A 25,378-nucleotide genomic window follows, 5' to 3' on the forward strand; every position below is an offset into this window, starting at 1 on the left:
CTGAGAGGATCCTGGACGCCACTGCCCCCACAGCTGCCACAAACCTACCTGTACACCGGCTGCATCTCTCTTGCTATGCCGATGACGGCGCCTGGCAGGAAGTTGTCAAACTCCTCGAACAATTCCCGGATGTTGGTCTTGTACTTCAGGTCCAGATCCAGCTGAATTATCTGCAGGATCTCTGGGGGAAAGAGAAAGAAAACAATAAGACGCAGACACACATCCTGGGAGGCTCAGCCACGGGCAGAAAATGAGGGGAGGGGCAGAAGCAGGTATCCGAGCACTCCGGAGGTCCCGGAGTGATGCAGAGCTGTTGCTGGAAACAGAGGCCCTGCGTGCCCCAGCGACCCACTCTGCATCAGAGTCTTCATGAACTGCCCGCCCCCCACCCCGCCTCTTGCACACAAAATCATTTTTTCTAGAACAAGGAGACCATATGCTCTGCCTCGGGCCCACTGTCCTGGTGTAACTTTCAATAGCATGCTGCTCCATTCTCAAAACGAACCAGCCTGGATGCTTGGATGATGGATACCCTACCGAAAACTCAAAGCTTACAGGTGTTTCTCTGTGGGGCACAGGTGGTAAATGACCCATGAGAGAGAGGGCTGGAAACCCGCCCTGACTAGTACTTTCTCAAACCCAGATATGCGCCAAGTTCAGAGGCCGACAGCACCGCTGAAAGACCTCGGACATGGTTATATTTTTATTCCACTGTCTGAGAGACAAAGTGAGCTATAATTAGACAAACTGAGTCTTACAATTACCCGGCACATAAGTGCTATTTGCTTCCGTCACCTCTAGATGACTCAGAGCGAGGAGGGTGGAGGGAGGCAACGGCTCTGGTCTCTCCTCCTCCTTCCCCCCCCCCCACCCCTCACCAAGCCTGACTCAGCTCCTGTGTGGCAGTTACGTCAGGGGACTGGACCCGGCTGCCCAGGACCCCTATCCTGCCCCCCACCAGGAGTGGCACACAGGTGGCTGGAACCAAGAAGGGAGGAACTTGGTGCATGTCATGGGCAGGGCTGCAGGGGCTCCAAGGAGGGGGTGCTTGGGGTCAACCAATGCAGGAGAGAAAGCGCTCCACACTGAGGAGGGGGCCTGAGGTGGGAATCAGGACACGCAAGTGCAAGTTCCAGCTTTGCTGCTGCTTCCTTCCGGGACCCTGGGAAAATGACTTCTCAAAACCTTAGCTGTCCCATTTGTTCAAGTGGGGGAGATCCGATGGGCCCCCTGAGCCTGTGATGTCGGGAAGATGAGACAACAGATGGGAAACGTCTTGTATTCAGGCTGCAGAGCACAGCAGGAATCCAGAGTCTGGAGAGCAGGGAATTCACTGATGCCTGAGGCAGTCAAGGGAGACTTCATGGAGGAGGGAGGCGTGGGCTGGGCCTTGACACCTGAGCAGGGGTGGACAGCTGAGGCTCAGCGACGCCCACTAACACCCACCATCAGGCTCTCCCCAGGGCATGACTACCGTCTGAGGACAGGCTGTCCGGGGAGGCCGTCTGAAGTCAGGGACCCCATCTTTGGCATCTCAGCCTCCACTCAATCATACTGCAGACCTTGGTGGTCAGTAAACACTCAGGAATGTTTGTGGAATTCAATAGGCATTCTCTAAATTCTCTAAATTCTAATGAAGAAATCATAGCTTATGATTCCAGAAAAACTGATTCATTTGTTCTTGTTCTCTTTTCCTCTGTGGCACAGAAAAAGAACATTAATTGACATCCGACGTGAGTGTTTTGAAAAAAATAAGCTACACTAGGTGAGAACCCGGCAGCCCAGGCCAGAGGAAAGTGAGGGGGGTACCAGAGCCAGACTTCTCTGGCCCTGAAGGAAAGGGGTGCAAGAAAATGGGTGGGTGATCAGGAACGGTGATGACTCAGGGGTCCGGAGGTTGGGAAGCCGCTGTGGTGACTTCACTCTCTCCCAGAAAGCTGCCCTCCACCAGGAGTGGAGAATAGGGACAGGCCACAGGGCAGAGCCTCAGGGCATCTGCTGCTCTCAGAGGCAGTCTTGGGGAACAGAGAGAAGGAGCCTGATGGTGATCTTAGAGAAGAACACCGTGTCCCTGGAGAGGATGTCTAGGAATGAGAGTCATAGTCACCAAGAAGTCACGTTGGGGAGGCCTCATAGCACACACGCCCCCTCTAGCCACTTTCCTTTTCTTCCTGCCTGACTCCTGTGCCCCAAACTCCCACATCCACAGTACGCATAGTAGAGTGGAGCACTAATGAGACAGGGACGGGAGGGCACCGTCATCATCCCAAGGAGAGAAAGGACGTCATCACAGTTTCTGTCAATGAAGGGAGACAATGGCGTTTAGCCAGATGATGGGGAGGCCTGGGGAACGTATGGTGGGACTTCTGAGGCACTGACAGGGCTATGGAGAAAGGGGTTCATGTCATCCTCATGGCCCCAGGGGTACTTTCAATGCCACCAATGACAGCCACATGGAGGCATCCTTTCTGTGAGTGGTTCTTAAGCACCCAGCATTGCATAGGCACGAGCTTATTTCTCCTAACCACCCAACAGGTTGAGTTATTCCTACGTTCTCATGAAGAAACAGGCTTCGAAAAGTTCACAAAACGACAGCCCACAGTCCCGCAACTAATGAGTGCTAGGGCTGGGATCTGAACCTCAGTCAGCTTCACGGGAGAGCTCAGTGACCCTCTCCAGTGGAGCCCGACTCCCCTCTCACCAGAGAGAAGCTCCTGGGAGGCAGGCCCAGCACCCCTGCTACCCGCACAGGGGCACACAGAAGTGCCAAGGGTGTTGACAGACAAAAAGCAGAGCAACAAGCTGGCCAGATGTGAAATTTAAGTGAGGTCTTCTATAGGCAAGCATTTTCGCTAAAGCTGAAGAAACTCCCAGTGGCCGAGAGGCCAGTCAGCCAGCTGGTCGCCTTCCTTGAAAGCCTACTATGTGCTGTGTGTACTCCCTGGGCTTTCAAGGTCATGTACATCCAACCTATTCTCCGAGGAGCAGGCCCAATGCCTCCTTCCCTGCCCCACCTGGACAGGCCCTGGTCAAGGTCGTGGGCACTGACACCTGTGTCCTGACCTCACCACCTTGGCCAGACAGAGTGCTCCTCGAGGGCAGGAATGGCCTGGGAGGGCAGAGCCCTGGCCTTGTCTTAAAAGCCCATCCATAAATCTGAGCACCTTCCCTGCCCTCTAGGACCAGCTGGGAGTGAATCCAGAAAAGGTCATGTGTAGCCCTAAGACACGAATTCAATATGCTTTTATAGCTTTAGAACTCCTTGTTTGTCGAGTACCTTAGTTTGCTAAAAGGTGCTGATACTTCTATCAACAGGGACCTTCCCAGATGAGGTGAACTGGCTAGGAGCAAACTCACTGCTTCCCACTGATGTGAAAGGACTGGCCCATTCCTACCTTTCCGGCTGAGGCTGGGAGATGCCCCCTTCTATCCTGAGAGCTGACAGCCCTCATGCAACCTGTGTTGTTGTGCAGGCATCTGTCTAGGTGGTTATGCTTTTATTTAATTATGAAATAAGATGCCAAGTTGTAAATGTCACTGCTAGAAAGAGGAAGATGCTTACCAGGAAGGCTGGAAGTGATTAGGGTGAGATTCTCTTAAAGGGCCCTGTTCCTCTGGCCTCTGGTCCCTGCTGTCATCCTCTCTCTGTGGGAATTACATGGAGGTGCTGATAGGCCCTTCTGAGGGCACAATGAGATTGGTACATGGCAGTGACAGCCACAGTGATGGCCCAGAGAGGATACTGGTTGGGTGGAGGACAGCTGTAATGACAGCACTTAGGACCACTGAGATTTAAGGAATAAATAGGTGAGAGAATTGACTCCAAAGGGATGAAATCTATAAAGCATGGGGAAGAATGTCCCAGAAAAAGGACTAGACATCTTTAAAACTCAAACCAATGGCCAGCATCCAGGCCTACCATGTCTACCATGTCAGAATCCCATGAGAATATGATAAAAAAAACAAAGAGGACAGAACAATCTAGGATAATAGGTCTGAAGGAAGAGCCAATCTACCCATTACACAGATGGGGCAATCTGTGTAATGGGTAGATTACAATCTGAGGACCAAAGAAGAAGTGGGCCTTGTCAGGGGTCACACTGTTGAGCTAAGTGGCAACGCTGATCCCAGAACTCAGGTCTCTGATGGCTTAGCTAATGCTCTCATGTCAGTCGGTGTTCCCCTTCCACTACCCACTCCCATTATGGATCATAAACTCCTCAAAGCAGGGAACATCATGGCCAGACTAGTATGGCCCAAAGGGCTGTGCACAAGACTAGCCAGGCCCCCAGTGCAAGGAGCTCACGGAGGGTCTGCCTCTCACACCATGACAACGAAACTTGAGGATGAACAGTAGTAGCTAAAGAAAGATCTCCATCATCCACATACTGGATAGCCAGCTTCCAGGAAATTGCTCTCCATATTCCCACACTACCATCAGGCAGGGATCTTAGAGAACAAACAAAAACAATAAATCTTTGGGTTTTTTGGGAACCCACCTTGAGCTGCACTACATTCAAAGGGAGGCAGGAGCCAGACTTTACAGCCAAGGGCCACACCATCTCCTGGTGTGAGAACAACAACCACCAGTAGTAAAACACTGTCCCTGCACTTCAGCCTCTGCCCGCCCCCAGCCTGGCCATCTTCTGTTCTGGCTGAACCCGTTCACTCCCAGAAACAGCTGGATGAGGGGCCTTCCCACCAGCTCCTTAAACCTTCGAATCTTGCTGTTTCTGTGTTTAATCTCAAAAACGAGGAGTGAAGGGTGTCATTTTCTCAGGTAGGAGGAAGCTTGCCTGTGTATTAGGAAGAGTCCTGCACGGGCACCGTCCTCAGGTGAGCGCCAGCACTTACGCTGGCGGACCAGGCCCCTCAGGGGGATGACAGGATGCAGAGGCGCTGCCAGCAGTGTCACCTCTCGGGGCAGCTCTCAGAACATGGCTTCCCCTGTGGGATGGTCACTTGGTAAGAGATCGGGCAAGCCGAGCCAGGCCACTTCAGGAAGGAGAGGAATTGTTGCCTCCTAGGTACAGAAGGTGGTCCAGGGGTCCTGGCTGAAACCCCCAAACACAGGACTGACAAGTGTCTGACCATAAGACGGGAGCCACGGAGGTATGTCAACCCAATATGGGAAAAGATGCTAAGGATCTAGGTCTGGACCTATTTCCTGTTGAACTTCAACTCCAGGGGGAAGTAAAGAAGGTGGTACTGTCTTCGTGAGAGGCCCCATCTGCTCACCTCAGCCTCTCATGCTGCGGCCTCACTAACAAAATGGTCCACTCCTTCCTAGCAAGTGGGAAAAGGAAAGACGAGACTACAAGTTCTGGCTAAAGAGGCAGCTTTCAGGACCTGGAGACCCCAGATCTGGGCAGCACTGAGGAAGTTCCTAACTGTGCAGAGGTGTTCTCGGGGTTTGGGAGGCCCAGCCTGGCAGGGCCCCGGGGGCCATTCACCACAGAAGGCAACATGCATGGCCTCAGAACCGGCTGGGAACTTCCCAAGTCAACATTCCCCTGTGGAAAGGCTTGAGACAGCTCATCATCAGCCTCCAATTAAACCAGCCACAAGGCGTGTCATCTGACCATGGATGGAATTACAACCCAGAGTGAGTAATTAATGATCGCCAAAAATAAACAAAAGGGGGGAAAGAAGCTTCCTTTCGTCTCCCCTCCCTTCTCCTATCCCCAGAAACCATTCCTGGTAGACGCATCTTCACATGCACAAAACAACATACAACAAAAGAGCCTGGGAAATTAGGAAAAGACAGACATGCTTGGGTAAGCCTACCATCCTGGACAACAAACAGGCCTTCTCTGAGGGGCAGAACAACCGTGCAAGCGCCTCCTTTCCCTCTGTCTGGAAAGAGCGTCAGAGCTTCCCAGAGATAAATATTTACAATGCACCAGAGGGCTTTCGGCTCAGAACACCAGGCCTAGCTTTCCACTAACCAGGAGAGGGTTCAGGGAGAAGCGGACACTGTGACAACCCAGGCTCTGTGAGGTGTCATGAGGCTGAGACTCTGGAAGCAGAGGCTCAGACAGGAAGCTTGACTTCTCACCGTCTGCCTAGAAATATGGCAGCCATCGACCACCTGCTTCATCAGCCTCCGGGGCTTCTTCATTGCCATTGGGCAGGACTTCTGGCTGCCAGGGGCCGAAGGGCCACTGAAAGGGGTAGACACCTCCTCTAACAGGAGGAGGCCCACAGCCCAGGAGAAGCTGTGCTGAGGCCTGAGGGACAGGCCCAGTCCCAATGCACCACGCCAACCCCCTCCCCCCCACCCCCTGGACTGGCCTCTCCCGCTGCAGGGTCTCGGGCCATCATGGCAGACTCCCACCCCCCCCCAACAATGCACTGACCCCAGCTGTGTCCCCAAGGGCGTCTGCACTTGGAATGGGCTGTAGTGGCTCTCTTATCCAACTGAGAACTTGGGTCGCTTTCCAGCTGGGCTTTTCCCAGTGCCCCCAAAGCCCCCTTCCCCACTCCCTTCACCCTGTAAGGCCCAGCTGCAGGACAGCGGGCTAACTAGGGGGGGAAGCTGCCACCAAGCAACACGGTGGAACACGCCAAGGGTCCCGACTTCTGGGGCTCCTCCAGCCTGGTCAGACGAACGGTCTCTCCCTGGGAGCAGAGAGAGGGTGTCTGTGTGCCAGGCCCAGGATGGGGGCTTTCCACTTGCTGGCGCAGCTCAGGAACTTGTACTACATTTTCTGCTGGGTGGGCATCAGTAGCTCCTGTGTTCGGAGGAGAGACCTGAGGCTCAGAGAGTCTGGGCAGCTTGACGAAGGCAACCCTTGACTCGAGGAAGCATTGGAGTTGAGATCACAGACTTCCTCACTCAATAGTGTGTTTAATCCATCACACACAGGTTTTGGAGAAAAGCCTTTAGACATCCCCAAGTCCCTTTTAAAGTCCCCCTACTTTTAAACACAAGAAATGCTGCCACATCAAGGGCAAAAACATCAGACAGCTCCAGGCCCCCCTGGCGTGGTAACTGGGACTTCTGTAGGCAGAGAAGGGGCTCCCACTTCCCACAACCATCCCCCTCAAGACCCTCAACACGGTGAGCTGGAGAATTCCTGGGGTTCCCTTTCACTGAGCAGAGATCAACAGAGAAACTTCAGGAAAAAAAGGGGTCCCACACCACAGAAGTTGAAAGGAAGTTTTCAGTGACGATAGCCAACCTGTGTAAGATGTGTTATTATATTCATGTAAGCATCCAAATACTCCGAGATGGGCATGATTATTTCTACTTGACAAATGAGGTGAAGAACCTTGGTAATTGAGATCACATGGCTGGGAAGTAGTGGAACTGGGACTCACATCGAATCTGCCAGGCTCTAAAGCCCAGACCTGCTCTTCACCCCCACACGACCCTACCCTCTGGCCCCCAGATGGCCAGGGACGCAGCCGGCTCGGTTCTGCTGGCGCTGCCCTGCTGCGGAGCCCCCTACTCTCCTGGGGTTCCTCTCCATTTTCCACATCAGCAGCCGGCCCCTGCCTCTGAGTGTGGAGGGAAGGGAGGAAATGGAGTTCCTAAGAGTGATTTATACAACCTGTTAGCAGCACTGGTAAAAGGTTTGGGGGCCAAGAGGTTGAAATTAATGACCACAGTCAGTTTTATGTATTAGCTATACAACAAATTCTTTCTTCCAGCCCTCCTCGCCCCCTCTCAAAATTAAGCATGGAAAATTGACTGTGAGCTATGGGCCCGCTCTCACATTTTTTACAACCATCACCTCCTGTTTTGTGGACAAAACAAAACAAATTATTATGAAAAGACACAGTGTTTACTCCAGCACCGGTATGACATGTGTCCCCTCCCTCACCCCTCGTGCCTTCAGTGACTAGGTATATAAATCACATCCTTTAAGCGAGGACAGAATTTATTTCCAACTTGGCTGAAAAACTTTAGGGACGTTTATAATATATGACAACCATACAACACCTGGTCCCCATTTTCCTCTCACTGCTATTGCCAGTACGAAATTATAGCTCAGGCATTTTTGTATGAATTTCAGTCTGCAGAGGAAACTGGATTCTAGATCTGGAAAGCAGAATGTCCCCCTTCCTTTCATTTCTACGGCACAGCTGTCCGTGGCCCCCGCTGACCTCTCCACAGCTTAGAGCTCCCTGGGGTCTGCTAGAGATTTTATTTTTTATCTGCAAGAGCTCAAGCCCTGCTTCCTGTTTGGGGCACGATCACATTCTCAGTTTGTTCACCAGCCTGAGATGGATGCCTGGTCTCCGCTCTTCACCAGCAAGCTTTTTTTCATAGACCCCTGGGGACGGCAGCTGTAGCAAGCAGTACTCTTTGGGCAGAATTAACAGGTGTTTTCTGAAAATAGCGATCTGGTTACCATGGGTCTGCCTGAATGGTCACAGATCACCTTTCCAAATGGCTCACTCTGAGGTTGTTTATGGGAATTATGGGGGCTCCTGTTTCTAATCTCCTGGGTCCTCTCTTTTACCTCCCCTGGCCACTTTTTCCCTCTTTCCTGGCATTTGTGGATTCCCTGTAAAATTAGGAAAACTAACCATGCAGCTCCTCATCCCTATGCTTTAGCTCTGGCACACACTCATGCCCCTAGCCCAGCCAGCCTGTTCAGGGCCTATCCACCACAGCCCTGTCCTGCAGGCCTCCTCAAACAACAATGGCCACAACAGGGCTGACTGCTTACATTTTTAGAGTACCCAGCAGTGTTCAAAGTGCATTCCCAACTCACGAAACTCTTTGTTATACTTGAGCTCACTTAAACCTTCCCACAACCCTCAGGGGCAGGTGCATCTGTATGGGTTGGGTCCAGCTGCTATAACAGAAGACGTCAAGCAACAATGGCTCAAATAATGTACGAGGACCAAGCTAAGTTACCCAGGTATTACAGGACTGCTTGTAAAGCTCTCAGAGGTCCTGGCCCCTTCTACCTTTCCATTCTGTTATCCTGGGTCTGGTTTCCATTCTCAAGGTCACTGCATGGTATATGATACCTACTGGGGCTCCAGTCAGCTTGGCTGCTTTCCAGACAACAAGGAGGAAGACAGGGACAGGTGCCCGCCTGCCCCTAGCCCCCTGCCATAAGGCAGACCCTTTCAACAACCTTCCTGGAAGTCCCAAATTTAGTCACTTGGCCACACCTAGCTGCCAGGGAAGCTATGAAATCAATGCTCTTACCAGGCATAATGCTGCTCCCAATAAATGGGATTGGCTTACAAAAGAAAAAGGACAGAACAGACAGAGGGCAGCAACCAGCAGTCCTTCCACTGCCAGCACATGGTAATTCCACCCACTCTACAGATGGAGAAATAGAGGTCCAAAGGATTAAATGCTGCTAAGGTTCCACTGTCAATGATGGCAAACAGGAACCAGGTGCATGTCATCTGACCCATATCCTCATCCACAAAGTCCCCTCCTTCGCCGCAGCAGAGCTGCTGGTATGCTCCTGCCAGCACGCCTGTCCACTCACCTTCCAGCCCTCCGCTCAGCCCTCACCTGCTCCTTGCTGGCGGACAGGCCCAGTGGCCCTGGGCTGCCACCCTCAAGGACTCCAGTCCCCCACCCCCGGCCTCATGCTTCCCTTCCGACCCAGCTCTCCACCTAGTGTCCCAACGTGTCTCTTAGAATCCAGACATGGTCACTAGTAAGTGGAACCATGCAGCGAGCCAGGCAGACCCTCCAGGCAGGGTCGTAATCCCCAAACAGTCTCTGTCCTGCCGTGGGGTTCTGGAGCACCAACCCTCCCTCAGGGGTGCCCGTGCAAGGACAGCTGCTGCCTCTGAACTCTGTTTCTGGTGACAGGCCTCTGGCATGGGTGGCACGTTGTTCCATCCTGGCGCTGAAGGCACACTCCATGCACACTGCCTAGTCACATCCTAGGCCAGGACACTGCCCAGCAGTCCTGGATGACAACAGCCACCCAAACACAGACAGTCTGGCTGACAACCTTGGCCGTCTCTCTCTCATGTCACTAATAAAAACTGTATTTTGGCAATTCTTCCTGGTAGGAATGGTGAATCCTTTACTCTTTCCTGGGGCTCAACTTCCTGGGGCCTTTTCACCCCACAGACTCATCCTTCCCTTGGTAGAGTTCTGCAGCCCACCACTGCCCTCAGAGGCCCAGGTCACCTTCTGCACCCTCTCCAGTGGCACATGGCAGAAGGACCTGCCACCATGACCGGGGCGTGCTACTGAGAAGTATGCACGAGGAGGACAGGTGCAATCAGGCAGAGAACAGCCAACTCTCCCCCAAGGAGAAACAGCAGGTTCTCCCGGGACAGTGGGGCAGCCGAGGGGAGAGTGGCCCACCATCATTCCTTGTGCCCAGAAATCCACAGCACAGCAACTTTCACAGAGAAAAACCAGTCTCTCCATATGGGGAACCCAGAAATACCTTTCTGAGATTTATATGTGAAGACCTACCCATTCCCTTACCTTCTGCAGCAGGAGAAAAAAAAATAGGGCTTTAATCATTTCGGGAGCAGCAACCTGTGGCCCCGTGACAGTTTGCAGACTGACTTGGCCAGTGGTCAAATAGCTCTTCAGGCTCCCTGTCTCTTGAGCCAGGCTTCTTGCCAAAATGTCATGTTATTTTATTGATTCTTATGCTACAATTAAAAAAAAAAAAAAAAAAAGCAAACGATCTATCATCGCCTACAAAATGAGGTTCCAAAGGCCAGATCCTGAGCTCGGTATTTTTATGTGTTTTACCTCACTTAATCCTTACATGTAGGGTTTACTGTCCTCATTTTATGGGTTCTCCCACCAAGACAGTCTGCATTTCAAGGCTTTCATCCCTGTTTCCGAAGGTTAAGGGGAACCCCACAGGAGCCCGAGTCTGCTGGGTCGTAAGAATTACCCAAGAACAGGGAGAAGTCATAAGACTCCACTCTTACTTCCATTTAAAATACAACTTTGCCTTTCTTTGGAGCAGGGCACTCAAGAAACCTTCTTCTAACTTATTCCCATCCCAGACTCTACAATAGAAAAGATTCTGTCTACTGAACTGTACCTAAACACTAATTAATTCATTTCTCTGTTTTAATTAAATTTTAATTTCATTTAATTAACTAGTTTCTATTTTTTAATTAAGTAGAATTTAAGTTATTTGTTTTCATTTTTAATTAAAGACATAAAATATAATACCAAACTGACATAACTGTAGATAATAGCAAAAAAAAGGAGAGAGAGAATTTGGGCTCTAAGATATTTCAGTATGTATTTCCTAGGAAACAAGGCCACTCTCCTAATGGTGGTACTACCACCAGATCCAGGAAATTAACATTAATACATCACTGCCATTTAATCTAGAGCCCCGTACAAAATTTGCCAGTTGTGCAAAAACAAAATTTGTGGTTCAGGATGACACAGAGTGGTCCAGTCTCTTCCGCCTAAAGTCATTCCGCAGTGTTTCCTCATCTGCCATGGCCTGGGACAATTTGAGGAGTACAGGCCAATGGCTTTGTAAAATCTCCGTTGAGGCGCATTTGTCTAATGTTTCCTTACGATGAGATTCAGGTTATGCATCTTTGTCAAGAACAACACAGAAGTGATACTATGTTCTTCTTTCTCAATCCCATCAGGACACACAGTATGTCAATCTGTCCCATTATTGATGATGTTAATTTTGATCATTGTGAAGTTACCACTTGTTCTCTATCTAGAACAACAGCATCATGGAGGGAAACATTTCAAGACTATGAAAAGGTCCTCTTCCTGAACAAGTTTGACTCTTCTCATCTGAATAAAGGATTACTATAATGGTTATCACCAAATGGGGACTTTCCGATGCCTTCATTCTCTCTGTGTTTATGAACTGGCATTCCACTGTAAAGAAGAAGTTTCTAGGGCGCCTGGGTGGCTCAGTTGGTTAAGCAACTGCCTTCAGCTCAGGTCATGATCCTGGAGTCCCAGGACAGAGTCCGGCCTAGGGCTCCCTGCTCAGCGGGGAGTCTGCTTCTCCCTCTGACCTCTCCCATCTCATGCTCTCTCTCACTCTCTCTCTCTCATTCTCTCACTTGCTCTCAAATAGAATCTTAAAAAAAAAAAAGAACAACAACTTTCTGGCATCCCCACTTACAGCAGGTCATGCCAACCTTTCATGACTGGAAGGTTCTGGTGCTACCTGCCACAGGGGCCCTAGACAAGGAGGGAGCATCAGGATTGCTGTGATTGGGACTTTCGGTCCATCCTCCTCCAAGCACCTGATGGCTGGAGGTGCTGCGGAACAATGACCCTCTTGAAAAACTTCTAGCAACACCAGGCTAGAGCGCCCTGGTGCATTCTCACAAAAATAAATAACTGAAGAGAAAAACAAGTATCACAGACAGTTTCAGAGGGCAACACCACCCACCCTGGCTTTCCTCCGTTTTGTAAAACAGGAACACATGGGCTCTACCTTACTTAATGAAATGTGACTTAGGGAACTTTAGGCAAGTGTGCATGGGTGGGGCCCTGGGGTGGGGGCTGGTTCATGGGTCTGACTTTGCCTCTACATCCAGCCTTGAGCAAGCCACTTCCCATCTGGGCATCAGTTCTCCCAGACTGTAGAGACAGGAGGCTTATGACAGATGCCCTCTAAGACCCTTCCTGGCTCTGCCACTGATGATTCTGAATGGAGGTGGCCCTTTTCCCTCACTCATAACCCAGCAGCTTGTTCTCAGAAGAGCATAAGATACATAGATCAGGCACGAAGACAGACCTCACTGTGTTGACCTCAGCCGTGTCAAGCCAAGCAAGCCCCCTACCGTGTGCCAAGTATGAGGACAGTGTGGGAGAGGTTTGGAAATGCAGGACCTTGTTCCTAGCCTCAAAAATTGCAAATATAGTAGCATTTTCATGATACATTCTCCGCGGCTGCCACAGCCACTGCTGTTTCCAACATTCCTTATGATCATTTTCCGTGGTGGTAAATAGCACATATGAAACTCACACTGATTTAGTACCTACTATGTGCCCCACACTAGAATACTTTTAAATCTCCCAGTTTCCATTTAACGAATGTAGAGAATGACAGTTTATAGTGGCCAAAGAACCCGCCCAAGGTCATATAGCTCATGAGTGCTGGAGCAGGAATGCACACAGCAAGTATAAGAGGTTCTAGAGTCTGAGTCCCTTTAAACAGGTTTACTTCAAAGTCTGCCCATACCCATGCCAGTTTATCTGTTGCTGATAACAAACCACCCCAAAAGTCAGCATCTTCAGTGTATGCTTAACTCTGTGGTTCTGTGGGTCAACTACGCTTACTGGGCAGTTCTCCCAGGGGGTCCCTCTTGTGCGGATGGTAAAAACAGCAGTGGAGGCTGCTGTGGGCCAAAAGGATGGGCCAGACTGGACGTTCTCTATTACTCACACGGCAAAGAGCACTCCGCCGGGCTGTCCACCGGAGCACTTTCACAGGGGCACTCCCCAGGGGTCTGGCTTTGCCCAGCATGGCAGCTGGATTCCAGGAGGGAGCTTGCCAAGAACAAGCGTTTCGAAAGACCCAGGCGGAGAGTATGCGACTCCTGGTGACAGCCTTGGAAGTCCTGCTGCATCACTTCACAGTATCTTGTTTGTCTATAATGAGTCACAGGGCCAGCCCACGTTCCAACAGGGGGACCACATGAAGCTGTGAGCACTGGGAGCCACGGCTGGTGAGGAGGTCATCTTGGCACCCAGCTACACAGACCCACGCCCCACAGTGGTGTTACAGATTACCGACATTTCTTCTTTATGGATGTCTACTTTCTACCATCCGTATGTATTCTTTCATAATCCCTGAAGCAAATTAATATTTTGAAACATAATGTTATAATACATATGATCATCACTATGTCTAATACATATATTTTCAGGTACTTAATGTATGTATATATACATAAGAGACAGGAAGAAAATGTGCATTTAAAAAAAATACTTCTCATTTTCTCAAAATGGACATGTATTGCTTTTAAATTAAAAACATTTTTACACTTGATCTTAGCCAAAAGACCAAGAAGCGATTAACTACCTCATAGAAAATATCCACTTTCTGGCAACATATATCAGATTTAAGATATCTGCCATGACCTCAAGATTCTTTTAGGATTCCTTCTCAAGTTATCCATTTTTATAATCTTTTTCCTAGGATGAAGTCCGTCTACAGATTTCTGCCTTCCTCCTATACTTCAGCACAAGGTAGCTTTCTGGATTTCCAAAGGTTTTTTTGTTTTGTTTTGTTTTTTTAAGAAAAGGTAAACAACAACCTGGGAGTTACTTTTATCTGATTTTTTTTTTCCTGTCATTTATGTAAGTATATTTGTGCTATATTTTCCACATCTCCTCTTGCCAACTATAGCTTAAAAATCCAAGGCCAATGGCAGGTACTCTGGATATCTCAGCAGTTTAGAAAAGCCCTCAAGTCTATGGTAAGTGAATCTTTCTTTCAGAGGTCAATTTGCATTCTCAGAGCTCCAGGCCTGGAGGAATCCAAAAAAGAGTGAGCAGCCGTGAAGATACATGAGGACATTCGATCACAACCTGGAAAGTTTGGTCAACCCTCTGCAGTGAAGGGGGTTAGCCTGAGGCAGAGTGAGCTCCTCTGGTCAGGTAAATGACTGTGAAAATGTCCCCATGGAAAATGAGGGCTGCAGGTAATAGAGTTGCCGCTGTCCCCAAACAAGAGCCTCCCTCTGAGTCATGGCACCAAAGGACAGTGGTGAACCTGGAGTGGACATGTCTGGCATTGAGTTTGGAGAAAGCAGGGAATCGGGGCAGGAGGTGTCAGGAGTGGGACTGAGTTCTCCTGGCAGCCCCGCCCTCCCAAAGGCAGGTGGGCTGAGCCCCGCCCTGCCCTGGGGTCCCACTACCAAGCCCACCAGCAGAAGCAGCTCTAGGAGACTAAGAGGCTGATTCGTTGAGTCATTCGGCACTATTTTTACCCAGTCACTTTCCAACCATAAACCCACATTTCAAAATTTCATTGTTTGGGGTGGATTAAGAAATTCAACTTGGCCTTTCGTGTGGTTTAATTTCCTGCATGCCTGTATGAAGGAAAAACTTGAGAATTCCGATGGAAACATGACATTTTAACCTTTCCTTGGCAGGATGGCGTCCAGATTTTTGGTGTCTCGACCGCTGTCCAAACCTACAACTGATTCAGCAGGGAGGCCTGGACCTGCCCCATTCTCCCCTCTACTGAGGCAGACAGAGTTTCCCCCATGGCAGTGTTTATGGCCTGGCTATTGGCAGACTAGGTCGGGGCAGATTTGTTATGAATCTTCCAGTCCATTATTAAGAGCTGATGCTGCTTCTGTTCAATTCATTTAACAGTTAGTTGTGACATGCTCAGTCATTAGTGAGCAACACCCAGGTACAGAGTTTGGTGACCATCTGTGACAGCAGAGTCAAACAAGCTTGAAAACGAGTCCCAAATGATTTCGATTACAAAGCTGCGCATGACTCTGCGGTCACAGGAACAGCAAACACACACCAAGAAAAGAAGGAATGTTCCTTTTCTGTGGAAACCAGGATGAGTCCTGTTTTCTTTTCAAAACACATTTGCCTCCCCTCTTAAGTACAATGATGATGCCTGGTTAACTTTAATTCCTTTGATATAAACGGGCTCTAAAACTTCAAGGTCTTCCTAATGGCCCAAAACACTTCTAGGTCAGGCAGAGCTATGATTTGTTGTTCAAGGATGGAGCCCCCTTTTCAAAAGCAAAGTCTAGAACTGCACCAAATTTTCCTTCTATATCTCATGAGAGGCTTGACAGGCTATAGAAAAAACAAAAAGTCAGTGTAGCTAGAAGTACACCGCTGGGGAGCAGACACACCCCCCAGAGGCTGAGAGCACGAGCACACTCTGCTTTCCCTCCTGGTCCAGGGGCAGCACCGAGCCAGGCCCTCACCTCAGCGTTCAGCCCACCAAACACGCACAAGCCAGTGACACACGGCAGTTCTGAGACTCGGGCCACCGTTCCTGTCTGTGATGGACAACCCCGCACTCTTTTGATTATCCAACAAGCCCCCGCTCTGCGCCTGGCATTCCAGCCACTGCAGCTGGAGCAGGGAAGCCAGCCCAGGGCCCTGCTTTCATGTCCCTTCCGGTCTAGATGAGAGGACAGCACACGGCAGTAAATGCTGTGGGGAGATGCTGAGGAAGGAGATGCAACATGCTACGGTGAGGGGCAAGTGAAGATGGGACAAGAGAGAAGTGAGGCCTAAACAATGGGGAAGGAGAAAAGCCAAGGGGAAAAGAGAGCAGAGGGAGCCACTGGTGAACATCCGCGTGCAAGAGGAGGGGCGGGTGTGAAAGTTGTGGCCAGAGCATGAGGTAGGCAGGCACGGGACCCACAGGGGACTCGAGCACGGTAGGAGGGTGGCCTGACCGGGGAACCTTCCCCCCACTGCAGAGCTGGCACTTCAGTGTGCCTCTGTCCCCAGCCAGGGGTCCTGGCCTCAGATGGGACGTGCCCCTAGGGCACCCCGGCTCTTGGGGCTGTGCTCTCCGCAGTGAGGGTGCTCGATTTGAGAACTGTAACAGAGCTTCCCCATCTAGGGAACTGCTTCTGTCACCTAGTTTCTAGGAGGCTGGGGTATACGGACAGGTTCTGGTCCTGGCCTCAGCTCTCCTTTGTGCAATCGCCAAAACAGTTCCTTTCCTCTCACCGACTACGCCAGAAAAGCCCGGGACGGTCCCCTCCTCCACCCTTCCCCCACATATCAGTATACAGGAGGACTTAGGTTAAAGGGTCGTCAAGAGCAGGGAGACCAGACAAGTGGCCATACAAGCACTCCACACGTCCAGGCAGCCACCTATAATGAAGGCCAGTGTGGGGTGGCTGTGGGGGTGAAGTCATTCAATTCTCATTCGGTTATTAGTTGAATAAACATATGCTATCTGACTGATTAGGCAAAGCCAAACAGGGTGTCCACCCTGGACCTGCTCCCAGACTAGTGATAGAGATGAAGTAAAAGCACCAACCAGCACCCAAGGACACCCATGCTCAGGGTCTGGGGTGCCGGGGGGGGGGCGGGGGGCAATGCTGGGGTGCCCCGAGCGGGCACGCTGGAGAAGACTTGGAATGCACTTGGGCCTTGTCCTAGCCAGCTCAGGCTGCCCTAACAAAATACCAAACCCTGAGTGACTTACATAAGAGACCGCTTCGCTCATGGTCCAAGAGGCCGGAAGTCCACAGCCCCGGTGCTGACAAGTCCACTTCCACTGAGGGGTCTTTCCCTGCCTTGTAAACTGCCACCATCCCCCTGCGTTGTCACTGGCCTTTCCTCTGTGCTCGCTCAGAGCCACACTCTGGCCACTTTGCCTGCTTCAACAGGATACCAATCCTATCTGACAGGGTCCCACCCTTATGACCTCATGTAACCCTAATATTCTCCCAGAGGCCCATCTCCAAATACCATCTCATTGGGAACTGGGCTTCCACATCTGAATTTGGGGGTATGCAACTCAGTCCACAACAGGCTTTGAAACACTGGTAGGCACCAGAGGCTTCTCTGTGGGAAACGGAATTACAGGAGAGCCTGGCGTCAGCAAAGGCAGGGCCACGCAGGCCTGGAGGCCCTACTGGAAGAGCAGAAAGCCAGCCAGTCCGGCTTGAGTGAAGTTGTAAGAAGCACAAGGGAGGTAAGACTGCTGGAAAGGCAGTCTGGGAGCAAGGGATGGCAGGGAACCAGGGGCCTGCTGAGGAGAAGACGGACAGGCTCCGGCCTATGTATTGCAAAACCCTCCCAAGCTGCATGAAGGACCGGACAGAGGAGGGGGACAGTTAATGGGCAGCTGCGATCGTCGCAACAAGAGAGGGAGAGGCTCTGAATTAAAGCCATGGTTCAGACTGCTGAGAGGCTGCAGACAAAGGAGCTCAAGTTCTTCCGGGACTGGCTGACTGGAGCCCCGACTTGGGTGGGGGAGGTGGGAAACAAAACTGAGGTCCCCTTGCCCGGGACTGCGTGGCCCATGCCCCTCTCTGGGCACCAAGAATCTGCCGAAGTCCAGGGACACAAACCCTCCCGTGTTCTCCCACCGCCCAGTGAGGAGGCCCTGGCCCAGAGCAGCCATGGCCCTGTCCTCCTAGGAGCGGGGCCACAAAGGGCGGGGGCCTCGAAGAGAGGATTTACAGATATAACGGGGGGGGGGCCGCCTCTCTCCAGTGGCTCCTCATTTGACCAGCTTCCCTGAGGGCTACTTTGCTCCCCTCTCGCCCCCTGGGACGGAGAAACTGAACAAAGAATGGAACCAATGCTTACCAAGCACCCACTGCCCACCCCCACCCCCCCCCACAAGGCCCTAAAAGAGGGCAGCTCTTAGATGGGAAAGCAGGAGGAGCTTCCGGATGTTCTGGAACTGGACACATGCCAGTGACCCCACAGGCAGCATTCCTGATCCCTCATCAGTGGTTCTGGTGAGGCCAAGAAGCCAGTGTGGCTCACAGGGTCCCTGTCACAGTGGTCAGCCTCCCTGTGGCCCCTGGGTCCATGTCCTCATCTGCAGAACAAGGGGTTAGGCCTGGGGGTCCCTCAGTCCCCTTCCAGTTCTAGCCCTACAACCACTGACTCAGTACCTACACCTGGGAGAGCTGACCTTGGCAGTGCCTGATGACAAATGACATGGAATTTTCTGAGACTTGGCCAAAAGAAAAAAAAAAAAAAAAATACTTCCCAGGGCACACTCAATATATGCCAAAAAAAACTGGCATGACACTACATTTTTATTAACTGAATCCTATTTTCTCAGTGATTAAAAGCATCATTTCAAAGCTCTTTCATTTTCCTTTCTAATTTTCAAACAGCCAGTGAGCTTCCCAATTCCCCAAAGTTCCTTCCTCCCACTATCCTCATCGCACCAGGCAAGCAGCTTGGGGTAAAAAAAAAAAAATGGCCTCCAGGGAATCATATTTAAAGGAATCTCTGGAGGAAGTGAGCTTCCCTTTACAAAGCAGGCACTGCTCTGCTCCCTATCAAGCACCTGCTTCTGCCAAGAGTCCCTCCAGTGCCTGTCAGAGACCACCAGCCCCTTTCCTTGCAGAACAGCCACCAGCAGTCATTCAGAGGATGCCCCCCACAGGGGATGATGGCACAGCAGCCGTGTCAGTAGGAACACTACCAGGCGCGGCTTCTGGCTCCCTCACTTTGCAGGGGGTACAGTCATGAGCCAGGGGCAGGATGGGAAGCCCACAGCACAAAAAGGACATGAGGCCGTGAGCCACTTCTCTGGTGACTGCCTTGTCTTAATGAAGCCTACAGGTCACTAAATGTCAGTGTCCTATAAACCAAGTCTCACAGTAGCCAGGAAATGCAGCCTCACCATCAGATGTCAAGAAAACCCCACACTCCCCACCCCATGCTGTCCTGAGTCACCAGACCCTCAAAAGATGCACCTTTGGGGGCGCCTGGATGGCTCAGTTGGCTGAGGGTCCGACTCTTGAGTTCAGCTCAGGTCATGGTCTCAGGGTCACAGATCGAGCTGTGTGTTAGCTCTTAAGCCCTGCTCAGCATGGAGTCTGCTTGAGATTCTCTCTCTCCCTCTCCTTCTGCCCATCTCCCTCATGCTCTCTCTCTCTAAAATAAATATATCTTAAAAAAAAAAAAAAAGATGTATCTTTCACTTCCCTCCCCAGGGCCCAAGGAGAGTGGTCCTAGGATCAGGACACTACAGACCAAGCCCAAGGATTTGCTTATACTCTCTTGCTCTAGGAACCCCATTATTTTTCTTCTTAGGACTTGTCACAATTCATAATTACATATTTATTTATTTACTTATGGTCGGCCTCGCCCATGAGACTGCAGGCTCCACAAAGGCTTATACTGTCAGCACCTAGGACCGTGCTTGGCACATCTCACAACTACTGCTTTTTTAAAGGAGGAAGTACAAGACTCCCCCGGAACCAGAGTCACTGTGAGGAAGCTATATCTTCTAAGGAGCAGAGTGTCTCACAGGGGCGACTAGAAAAACAGCTATTCCAGAGAGCAATCAGGGTTGTGTTCTCAGGCCCACAGAGGCAAACAGAAAACTCTTGTTGGGGAGAGGGGGTCAGGTGAGGACACCCAGGAGGTGATCCTCAACCTAGGTCCTTAGAAGACAAGTGGCAGGACCTTACAAGTAAAAAGAGGGCCCACAGGTCAACAGAGAACAGGGCTGTGGCAACTTACCAACCAGACTGTCAGTATTTCAGGTTTTTAATGACCCAAGTAGCAATGCAGTCTGCACGGACTGAGCACCAGCCCTGGAGACAGGAATAGAGACCAGAGCCATCAAGAGATATGTGTGAGGGGACGCCTGGGTGGCTCAGTTGGTTGGACGACTGCCTTCGGCTTGGGTCATGATCCCGGGGTCCCGGGATCAAGTCCCACATCGGGCTCCCAGCTCCATGGGGAGTCTGCTTCTCCCTCTGACCTTCTCCTTACTCATGCTCTCTCTCACTGTCTCTCTCTCAAATAAATAAATAAAATCTTTAAAAAAATTTTTTTTTAAATAAAAAAATAAAAAATAAATTAAAAAAAAAAAGAGATACGTGTGAGAATGGGTGAGACCACCTGACAATCCCAGTGGGAATGAGGGAGGGAGGGAAGTCTAAGATGAGTTCTTTGTTTCTGCTCAGGCAACCTATGATCTGCCAAGATAAGGAAAAGGCAAACTTAGGAGAAGACGACAATCAGTTCTGTGATGCATGTTGACTCTGACGTACCTGTGGGACATTCAGATGGAGACCTCTGGGACCAGTCCTAATGGAAACTTTCTAAAAGTGGGTGTCAGGCAGATTCAGAGGTAAGGACGCTGCTAGTGCACTCCCGCACCCTGTCCTCCTGGCTCCTTGCAGTCACAGGGCCGTCTAACTAGTTCCCGGGTTATGGACAAGGACCAGGAGTGATGGGGTAACGTCTAGACTGGAAGAGTGAGAGGCCACTGTACAGCCCCGCCCCTCTTCCCCTACGAGCTGTGAGTTCCAGGTGGTGGGGCTGCAGGATGGAAAAGCCTGACCCCCCGCGTTATCATTTAAAGGAAGCTGTCCTCCAGGGCCACACAGCCAGAGAGCAATTTGTTTGCAGGGGAGAAAAAAGGTATGAAAGTGCTGACATTTCAGGCATGTTCCTTACCGCAGCCCAGTCTAGCACAGCCTTACTCATGCAGATGATGTCAGCACATAGTAGCTCCATCAAGGCACAGATAAGGTGGGCTTGCAGAATCTTTTATCTGCCCACCCCCATACCTAAAAGATAGGACATGATTTTAACAATGGGATCACACTCCAGTAATGTCTTGTAAGGATGAAGGAACTCTTGCCCCACCCTGGGGTACATATCACAACCTCAGCGAGAGGAGGTCTACTCAGAATCCTCCCCAGGTCACTCTGATATCCTCAGGCTCCTACTCCAGTGGCTTCTGTCACTCAGTCCCAAACACAGCAATCCACACTCACGAACCATCAGTGTGTACTACCTCTGATACTCTGGGATTATTCGATTAGTTTATCATGTCTATCAAGCTCCCTCCACTTCTCCATTTCCCCCCATTTGGACATATACCGAAGTCAGAGAGACTGGGGAAGTCGAGGAGGGCACGACATCAGTCTGTATCATACCACAGCCTGCGTGCACAGACTCCCTTATGCTCACCTAGTGACTCCGAACAGGCAAAAGACAGAAGTTTGCCACTGGAGTTGACAATGTGAATAAGTCAGGAAAAAGACGCCAAAGTCACTGTTCCCATGAAAACACTCCTTACATCAAAGAATGCATGCCCACAGTGCCTGCAGAAAATGTGATGTTAGATGAAGGACACAGCCACTCAGAACCAATGGAAAGGAATGCCCAAAACCCCTGCCCAGGAACTGATTCCCCAGGCCCGACGTCCCCTCTGCAGCATGTCTGGGGCCACCTGCCACTCCTCTCTCGGGACACTCACATCAACACATCCAGCTCTGGGCTCCCCTTGTGAAAGCTCTGCCCCTTCCTCAGGCTTCAGGGGTTGGGGGGGTGTCTTCCTGTGGAACTCATCTTCAGACACTTTCCTGGTGATCCATGCAGACTGGCTCCCTCCCTTACACTATTTATTACATAATCCTACCACATGCACGTGGAGTCCCATTAGTTGTTTCTGCATCTGTGACACTCACCAGGCAGCCTTGCCCTCCTTATATTCCTGAGAACAGGATCCAAAGAAGGGCCTTAGCTGCAAGGTGAGCTCGAATGAATGAATGAATGTAGGACTCTTGATTCAGACTTGTTCTGTTAACTCTGTCCACTGAGGATGTGTTAGAAGATACAGAGACTCAGCTACCCGCTTGCCGAGGTCATGCCGGCAGGAAGTCCAAGTGACCGAACCCTGGCCTACACAAAACCCTTACCCCAACCCCACTCCCAGCCACCACAGGAACCCCAGGCCAGTCTCCCTTTCCTACTCTTGCTGCTCATTTCCAGACCAGTTTAGGAAGCTGCCCTGCTCACCCCAAGAAGTCTCATTATGTGGTCTAATACCACATGGTAGGGGCTGGAAGGGGGCAGGCAGGAATTTGCTATAACCACAAGCACTGCATCTCCAGCCAGATGCAGCCATCAACCACGAATGGATGTGTGGTTACATCAACAGAGGTATAGTGCCTCACACACCGAGGTGAGACTATCACCTTACTCTGCCCTCCAGTTTGTACCTGTCCCTCTCACAAGTCCGCCTCTGAGTACTCTCCTATTCAAATCTGAGCCCCACACTTGAAGAGGAGCAGAGACCAACAGTAGCATGCCAAAAAGCAGGCAAAGGGATTGTGGGTCATCCGGAAGCATTCCCTGTGGGGAACGCATGAGGAAGCTGGGGCTGTTTCCCCTGATTGAAGGCTGCCTTTGAATTCCTAAAAGAAAGGAACTAGGCTTCTTCACTGAGGCTGAGCTAGTAACAAGCGTCAACAGATAAAAGCAGGTTCTGGACAATGTAAGAAAGAAGTTGCTGAAACCCAAATATGTCCAAGGATGAAAGAATCTGCTTCTGGCAGCAGTGGCTCCCTGGCAGAGGGAATCCAAGTGGTATGCACCACACTGTCTCACGCCCCGGGGATGCCACAGAGGAGACTCGAGAACAGATAGAGGGACCGTGCCTTCGAGCTTTTTCCAACCCTGCAATTCTCTGACCCAATTCAACAACTCCCTTATTTCCACTAAAAACTGCGATGTTCCATAGTCTGACCAGAAAAGGATATGGAAGGTTCAAGGACGGGTTTGCAGTCACGTCCTATTTAAGCTGAACCTGAATCCCAGCCAAAAAATCAGGGAGCTGGAGAGATCTGTGTGTGTGCACGTGTGCACGGGCACGTGTGAAGAGCTGGGGGTGTGTGGGGGGCAGTGATGAGACAGAAACCCCAGAAGGGGCACTGCTAGGTTTCACATTCATAATCAATCCCAAGAAACAGAAACAAACTAGTTGGACTCACCCAGAGGGAAGCTGTTGCTAACAGGGGACTCAATTTCCTCCTTCCTGCGAGGGAAACATTTAATGGTGATTTCCCAAATTTTACTGAGAGTAGTAAAGATCTGGCACAAAGTTACCACTGGTAGCCTGCGTGGGGCCTCTGGCCAGGAAGCCCTGTGTCTGTACTTCCATGCTGTGTCACTGGTCTGTGCTCCTCTGCGAACATCCCTCCTGCCCACGTTGTACCTCATCTCCCCACTCTCTCCTGTCTGTCTGCCTCACCCACGGACCAGGACTCCATGCTGCGGACAGAGCAGGACTGGGTGAGGTGGAGTGACAAAGCCACTGGTGAGGGACAGGAATCCCTGAGCTCCATCACAGAGTGACCGGGGCTCCGGAGCTTCCTGGAAGGGCGCTCTTGACCTCCGCAGGGGCGGGGCGGGAGGAGCAGAAGAAAAGGTGCAGAGAGGACAGGTGACCACGCAGCACCTGGGAGGCACTGGCCTTGAAGGTCACACATTCATTTCTTTCCTTTTTTTTTTTAAGCTTTTATTTATTCATTTGAGAGAGAGACAGAGAGAGCGCAAGCAGGGGGAGAGGGAGAGGCAGAAGCAGACTCCCCACAGAGCTGGGAGCCCAATGTGGGACTCGATGCCAGGACCCTCAGATCATGACGTAGGTCGAAGGCAGACGCTTAACCAACTGAGCCACCCAGGTGACCCAGACCATACATTCATTTCTAAGTCCAGATCCCCAGATCCGTAACTGAAGCCAGGGGGTGGGAGTGGCCCAGAAAGTCCCTCAGTAACCGTAGAGGACTCTTCCACCCCGAAGACCTGGCTGGTCAGGGCCAAGAAGGACGGAGTCTCTAAGTCTGCCTATGATTTATCCCTCTGGGCTCCCTGATCCCCAAGACTGATTTCCTTCGGCTGCCGCCTCCCCTGATTCCCAAGCTGTTTCCGGCTGCTTTTCTCATCTCATTATGCCCTTTTGAACAGTTTCCTGTTCCTTTTTCTTTCTAGGGGGGCTGCTCCTCTTCCTGGCTCTGTAGCACTTAGAAATAAGCAAACAAACAGATGAGAGCCAGCCTCTGGGACCAGCCTCCTCAGCCCCTCCTGGCCCCAGTGCACGACGTGGCCCCGTCTGGCCAAGGGGAACCAGGCAGCAGCAGTGACCGGCGGTGGGAGCAGCCAGCGCCATGGCCAAGGTGATCGGACCCACATGCCCACAGCGCCACATACAGGGCGGGCAGACTGGAAAAGCATCCACGGCCCCCTCAGCCTACGCACAGCTGCTCGCCAGGGGCAACGGCAGAACAGAACAGCATTTCTCCTTAGGAGCAACTACAAACACCCAGGACTTTGGTCATAAGAGGGTTCCAAACATGAGATGGTGGAAGAACCTTAGCCAGTGACATGGTTCAGCCCTGCTTGGCTAAGGAGAGTTGACCACAAACCAATGTATAAAATGCTCCACTGATTCCAAAGAATTCAGTTTGGACAAAAAGACAAGCAGGTGGAGAGCATAGCGGGGAGTGAAAGACGTTGGTAAGCTGGGGGAGAGGCCTCCCCAGCGGGTCACGGGCAGTGAACAGAGCCCAGCGATGGGCCAGGTGATTAGAACTCGGAGCCCATTTCCCTCCATGAAAAGAGAAATCAAGGCATTAGCATAATTCAGAAGGCAATGCTTGAGAAAGCGTGGCTTCCTCGTCTCCGATGACAAGGGCTACGGAAGGGGCCGTGCTTGCCCTCCTGCACTGGCCAAGTGCTGAGGTGCTCCTTCTGCAGCTCAGTACGTGGCTAGGTCTTTTGCCGAAGTCTGTGCTTTCATTTGCTATCTATTCAGCCATGGTCCTACGTCTCCACTTGTTTTTATTTTTTTAACTTTGTGTCATCTTACTGGAACACCTCACATTCTTTGAGGAATAAGGGATTGGGTAGAAAAATAGTTACAAATATTAACGAGACTAGTACAAGAGCACTGTTGGCTTGCTTACCATGTGCCAGCTA

At 51.0% G+C, this 25,378-nt stretch overlaps 1 protein-coding gene across 3 annotated transcripts in view; it reads right to left on the reverse strand.

Moving 5' to 3' along the window:
* The window catches only part of XXYLT1 (xyloside xylosyltransferase 1), a 157,582-nt gene that overhangs the window by 67,995 nt on the left and 64,209 nt on the right, over positions 1 to 25,378 (reverse strand). For all 3 annotated transcript variants that reach the window (XM_047733537.1, XM_047733555.1, XM_047733546.1), the window contains exon 3: positions 49 to 181. In XM_047733537.1, coding sequence (XP_047589493.1) covers positions 49 to 181 — 133 coding nt within the window. The remainder of the gene's footprint in view (positions 1 to 48; positions 182 to 25,378) is intronic.

The sequence above is a fragment of the Lutra lutra genome, chromosome 1 (genome assembly GCF_902655055.1).
Source record: "Lutra lutra chromosome 1, mLutLut1.2, whole genome shotgun sequence".
Classification (NCBI taxonomy): domain Eukaryota; kingdom Metazoa; phylum Chordata; class Mammalia; order Carnivora; family Mustelidae; genus Lutra; species Lutra lutra.